The sequence below is a fragment of the Vollenhovia emeryi genome, unplaced genomic scaffold, assembly GCF_000949405.1.
Source record: "Vollenhovia emeryi isolate VEMERY1.0 unplaced genomic scaffold, V.emery_V1.0 DF939548.1, whole genome shotgun sequence".
NCBI classification, from domain to species: domain Eukaryota; kingdom Metazoa; phylum Arthropoda; class Insecta; order Hymenoptera; family Formicidae; genus Vollenhovia; species Vollenhovia emeryi.
In genome coordinates this window covers 1-5,540 of record NW_011966818.1, presented here as the reverse complement: position 1 = coordinate 5,540, position 5,540 = coordinate 1, and the positions used below count along the sequence as shown (strand labels likewise).

Genomic DNA, 5,540 nt, shown 5'->3' with positions numbered 1-5,540 from the left:
ATCGGTTCTATAAGCGCTGAGTCGCTCTCCTTCGGACATATAAGCGCTAAGTCGCTCTACTTCAGGCGCCTTGGACGCCCCAAGCGCTTAGTCGCTCTACTCGTGCGCCCGAGCCGCACCATAAGCGCTGGATCGCTTCACTTCTAGGCGCCGTGGTTTCGCCAATAAAGCGTAAATCGCTGCATCGTGAGTGAAGATCTGCGTCAATCGCATAGACTCAAGGCAACACGTTTCAATTGAGATACTAACCCTGTACTTTCGTTATAGACACTGATTCCAGGAACAAGAGATCGCGACCCTGGAAAGCCGAACGGCCAATTCCGCCGAGTCAGGACGACTGGCTACCGGTACAGAAGAAGACACGGCCTATACCCTTGAACCAATACCGCAAACGCCGGCGGACACGACGAGGCTAATAAGGTTCCAGCTCCACAGTCTCCCTCTCCTACTCTACGGGCTCCATCTCCGGATCCACGGACTCCGCCTCCTGCTCCTCGGACTCCATCTCCTACTCCGCGGACTCCATCTCCCGCTCTCTTCAAAAAGCCCAATACACCGCGGACACCTTCGCCCGTTACCATCTGTGGAACCCCGAAGCGTTCAAGGCCTCTCACACCACGAGCCGTCCTGTCCCCATCAGACTACGTGGAGAATATTCCACCCAGAACCTTCCGTAGTCTGATGACACAAACAGTACCGTCCCTGTGCGATTTTGGCACACAGACGGATCCCGCTCCTTACCGAAACCGGCGACATCGTTCCCGCTCATCACTAAACGGGAAGCGTTTACGCAAACAAAAAAACGCGGCGGTCAGGCTCGAAATAGCCCATACTCCCTGTATACTCCTAGACGTATCTAACCTACCTGTATCCTATAATATACTCCGCAATAAAATGATATACTAGTCATTATAATTAACAAAAAGAAAAAGAGTCGAAGAATTACTTTCCTCCCTTGCGATCCACTTTCTTGGGCGTTCCTACCATAGAGTAAAAGCGAAGTAAGCCCCATAAATTGGTGACCCCGACGTGATCGCAAGGTTTAAAAATGCCGCAAGACGGTGGAGTACAAGTTACGGCTGAAAGCCTCGTACACAAAGTCGCTGTGCGCGTACCCCCCTTCTGGAACGACGAACCGGAACTATGGTTCGCACAGTTAGAATGCCAATTTACGATTAGCGGAATTACCCAAGATTCCACTAAATATTCGTACGCTCTATCGCAATTAAATTCAAACCAAATCAAAGAGATTAAAGACGTAATCACTCAGCCTCCCGCGAACGAGAAATATGAAGCGGTGAAGCAAGCGCTCATACAGCGGATGTCTGTCTCCCAAGAACAGCGCATACGACAGCTCTTAGAGCTAGAGGAGTTAGGAGATCGCAAACCATCACAATTTTTGCGACATCTCCGTACCCTGGCCGGAAATAATGTTCCAGATTCTCTCTTACGCACGCTCTGGCTGGGAAGACTTCCACAACAGGCTCAGATGATTCTAGCCACCAGGACCGACGACCTTCTTAACGATGTAGCAGTGCAAGCCGATCGCATCCACGAGATGACGAACAAGGCAGTGGTAGCTTCTACGTCCACACCTGCAGCAACCTTTCTCGAAGCAAAAGTAGAGGCTCTAACTAAGCAAGTTGCTTCTCTCACCACGCATCTTTCCCGAGACAAGAAACGGGACAAGAAATCTGAGAGAAAACGAAGCCGAAGTCGCAGCCAGAAACCGACAAAGAGCACAGATAATGACAAGCACTGTTATTATCACAACAGATTCGGCGAGAAAGCTAAGAAATGCACTCAGCCATGCACCTACAAATCGGAAAACGAAAAGGGGAGTCACTAGCGGCGGCAAGCCGACTCGTCCCTTCACAACGCCGCCTTTTCGTAACGTGTCGGGATACCAAGAAGCGATTTCTCATTGACACAGGGTCCGACGTCAGTATATATCCACGCTCTATGACAGCGGGCTACACGGCGTCTTCCACATACGAACTTTTCGCTGCTAACGGCTCTACAATAAACACATACGGCTGGCTTACGTTGCAGCCGGAGCTCGGGTTACGACGTGCTTTCCCTTGGCGCTTTATCGTCGCCAACGTCACAGTACCCATCATCGGAGCTGACTTCCTGTCACACTATCACCTGTTACCCGATCTACAGCGAGGCCTTCTCCTAGATGGAAAAACGGAGCTACGCACAAAAGGCACGGCAGAAAAAGGAACCACGCAATCCATCAAGGTGCTGGCAATAGAGAACGACTACCATCGTATCTTGGCAGAATTTCCCGGGATTACGCGGGCTACTGCCGGGACGCGGAAAGCGAAACACGCTACCAGGAATCACATTAAGACGACGGACGGCCCACCTGAAGCCTGCCGTCCACGAAGACTCGTCCCCGACAAACTCAAGGCAGCCAAGGCGGAGTTCGACCTCTTGCTCCAAGAGGGGGTCATACGTGTGTCGAAGAGCCCCTGGACGACGCCACTACACATGGTGCCGAAAAAAGGGGATACATGGCGGCCCTGTGGAGACTACCGGAGACTAAACGCGAGGACCATCCCCGACCGCTACCCTATCCCACATATTGAGGATTTTTCACAACGCCTCCACGGCAGCAGAATCTTCTCTACACTGGATCTTGTACGAGCGTACAATCAGATCCCAGTACACCCCGAAGACGTTCCGAAAACGGCAATGACTACGCCTTTCGGACTCTTTGAATTCCTCTTTATGCCGTTCGGACTTCGCAACGCAGCACAAACGTTCCAGCGCTTCATCAACGAGATTATCAGCGACCTGGAATTCTGCTATGCATACATTGACGACATCTTAGTCGCCTCTAGCAACGAAGAGGAACACAAAAAACACCTGCGTACACTTTTTAAACGCTTGGAAGAGAACGGCATATTACTAAGCCCGGCTAAGTGTGTTTTCGGAGCCGACAAGGTTCTGTTCCTGGGATACGAGGTCTCAGCTGAAGGCACACGACCTCCCGCAGATAGAGTCGAGGCAATCAAACAATTTCCCAGGCCGGAAAACGTCCAACAGATGCGACAGTTCCTGGGCACACTGAACTTCTACCGAAGATTCATTCCCGAGGCCGCACAGGACCAGACAATATTAAACGGTCTACTCAGCGGGCCCAAAACTAAAAAGAAGGCTCCCATTACCTGGACTACGGAATTAGACGAGGCCTTCGAAAAATGCAAAAGCAGTCTCTCAAGGGCTACTCTGCTGGCGCACCCTAAGCAAGATGCAGAAGTCACACTTACGACAGATGCATCTGATACCGTCATAGGAGCAGTAATTCAACAACGAGTCGGAGAAGATTGGCAACCACTAGCCTTCTTCAGCAAAAAACTCAATCCGGCTCAACGAAAGTACAGCCCATACGACAGGGAGCTGCTAGCAATATATATGGCGATTAAACACTTTCGTCATATGCTGGAAGGAAGATTCTTTATCGTATTCACAGATCACAAGCCGATCACATACGCCTTCAACCAGGATCTCCTTCACAGCTCCCCCAGACAAGCCCGGCACCTACAATACATTGGTCAATTCACGACCGATATCCGTCATATCGCCGGCAAGGATAATACGGTCGCAGACGCTCTCTCTCGTATCGAGAGTATTCAGACCGCAGTTAATCTGGAGGACTTGGCCAAAGCACAAGAAGAAGACACCGAGATACAGGACTACCTGAAGGAAACTTCTTCACTCAGACTCCAGAAAATACCAATTCCCGGAACCAGCTCCACGCTGTACTGCGACAGGTCGGTGTTTATTAAAAAGTTATAAACAAAAATGTTTAACCACTAAAATATAATTTTCTGACATCCTATGTACAATAAATGCTTTTATTTACCTTCAGTATTGAACGCAGGTAAGGAAAGAGCAAGGGCGGTGGGAGGGCAAAACTAATTCCACGCGTTGTACGGTTCCACATGGTTTACAACTTTCCACATGAAGCGAGATCCACTCCACATCTCTGACATAGGATGGGTAGGGTTAGTTTTAACGAAGTGGAGCCCCCCCGAAGGGGGGGGGGCGAAACACACTGTCTTCACGCATACATTTTTCTATCTACATTTGGTGGAGGGGAGTGACTTATATGTGGGTAGAAAAATGTATGCGTGGAGACAGTATGTTCCGCCCCCCCTTCGGGGGGGCTCCGCTTCGTTAAAAATAACCCTACCCACCCTATGTCCGAGGTGTGGAGTGGATCTCGCTTCACGTGGAAAGTTGCAAACCCATGTGGTACAGTACAATGGTGGAAATACATGCGTGGAGACAGTATGTTCCGCCCCCCCCCTTCGGGGGGGCTCCACTTCGTTAAAATATAACCATACCCAAACCATGTCTGAGTTGTAGAGTGGATCTCGCTTGCTCGGTCAGTCTGCGCCGCGAGAAGAATTAAGCGTGCGCGCGCGCGCGTGTGTGTGTGTCAACCCGTACCGATTGGTGCGGGAGGGGGCAGGTGTGACCTTGTAAATGAAAACGGTAGTTTGTTTATGATTTTAAAGTAGTTACACAGGCATTTTAATAAAAATTACTAAGAAAAAGTATTAAAATTTTTAGTTTTCAATTTGTTATATCTCCTAAACCAATGCCGTCCCCCACTTGATTCTTGCGGGGAATTACTCAGAAAACTCTCCCCTACAACATATCTAAGTGGCGAGGAAATCGGTGACGTGTGACTTATTCTGCATATTTACCAAAAATACATCTAATATTATATGTAATTTTGAATATATCTGTTCTTTTCTATAAAAAATATTACTATTTTGTTATGTTACAAATACTAATTATTCTTTGCACATTTATTTTAGAGATTAAACGAACTTACCAAGTGAAGTTTAATCATAATTAAGCCGGGGGTCTCGTCCGGATGAATAATAACGTAGTCGTGCCTGAAAATAGTGGTTAAATTCAATATAATCATTAAGTACCTTCTGCTAAACACAGCCGTATTCCATTTGTCTTGTATTTCTGTGTATGTAGGAATAAATAATTTTAACTACAGTTAATAAAAGATAGTTGTAGGTTTAATTGCGTTATAAAATGCAGAATTTCTATTGGATTGGATAGATATTTGTACTAAATGGAATTTAAGATTTGGGAAAAAACGAAAAAATTAGAAAAAGATAAATAGCAAGATAGATAGCAATAAATTTTGGAAACTGGAATATAGAAAAAATAGGATGAAGTTTTAAAGAGAAAAAATTACTTCATTCATAAGAAATTAAGGTAAAAGTGCCGAATAGGGGACCCAGCTCCTACGACCTTGACCTTCAAGGTCAAGGTCAAGGTCACCCTCCTGAGTGACCCTCAGAAGGTTTTAGCCGTCGCTCGTTGCTCGTTAAAAAGTTATTAACAAAAAAAGTTTGGTTTATGTGTAAGTTGCAAATGCGTTTAGCACGGCGCGCTGCGCGCGCCCTCCCCCCTCCCCGCCCCTCCCCCTTCCCCTCCCCCGCCCCTCCCCCACCCCATCCGTATTTACAACCTACCATCTTATCTATATGGGAAAAGTT

The 5,540-nt window shown here is 47.6% G+C and overlaps 1 protein-coding gene across 1 annotated transcript; it reads left to right on the top strand.

Annotated features, from left to right (window-relative positions):
• The first annotated feature begins 1,048 nt into the window (after positions 1-1,048).
• On the top strand, positions 1,049-1,849 carry LOC105557252. Its single transcript, XM_012004435.1, has one exon. The coding sequence runs from the start codon at positions 1,049-1,051 to the stop codon at positions 1,847-1,849; it is 801 nt and encodes a 266-aa protein (XP_011859825.1).
• The last annotated feature ends 3,691 nt before the right edge of the window (positions 1,850-5,540 follow it).

Coding starts and splice junctions, on each gene's coding strand:
- LOC105557252 (XM_012004435.1), top strand. CDS start 1,049: ATGCCGCAAGACGGTGGAGTACAAGTTACGGCTGAAAGCCTCGTACAC.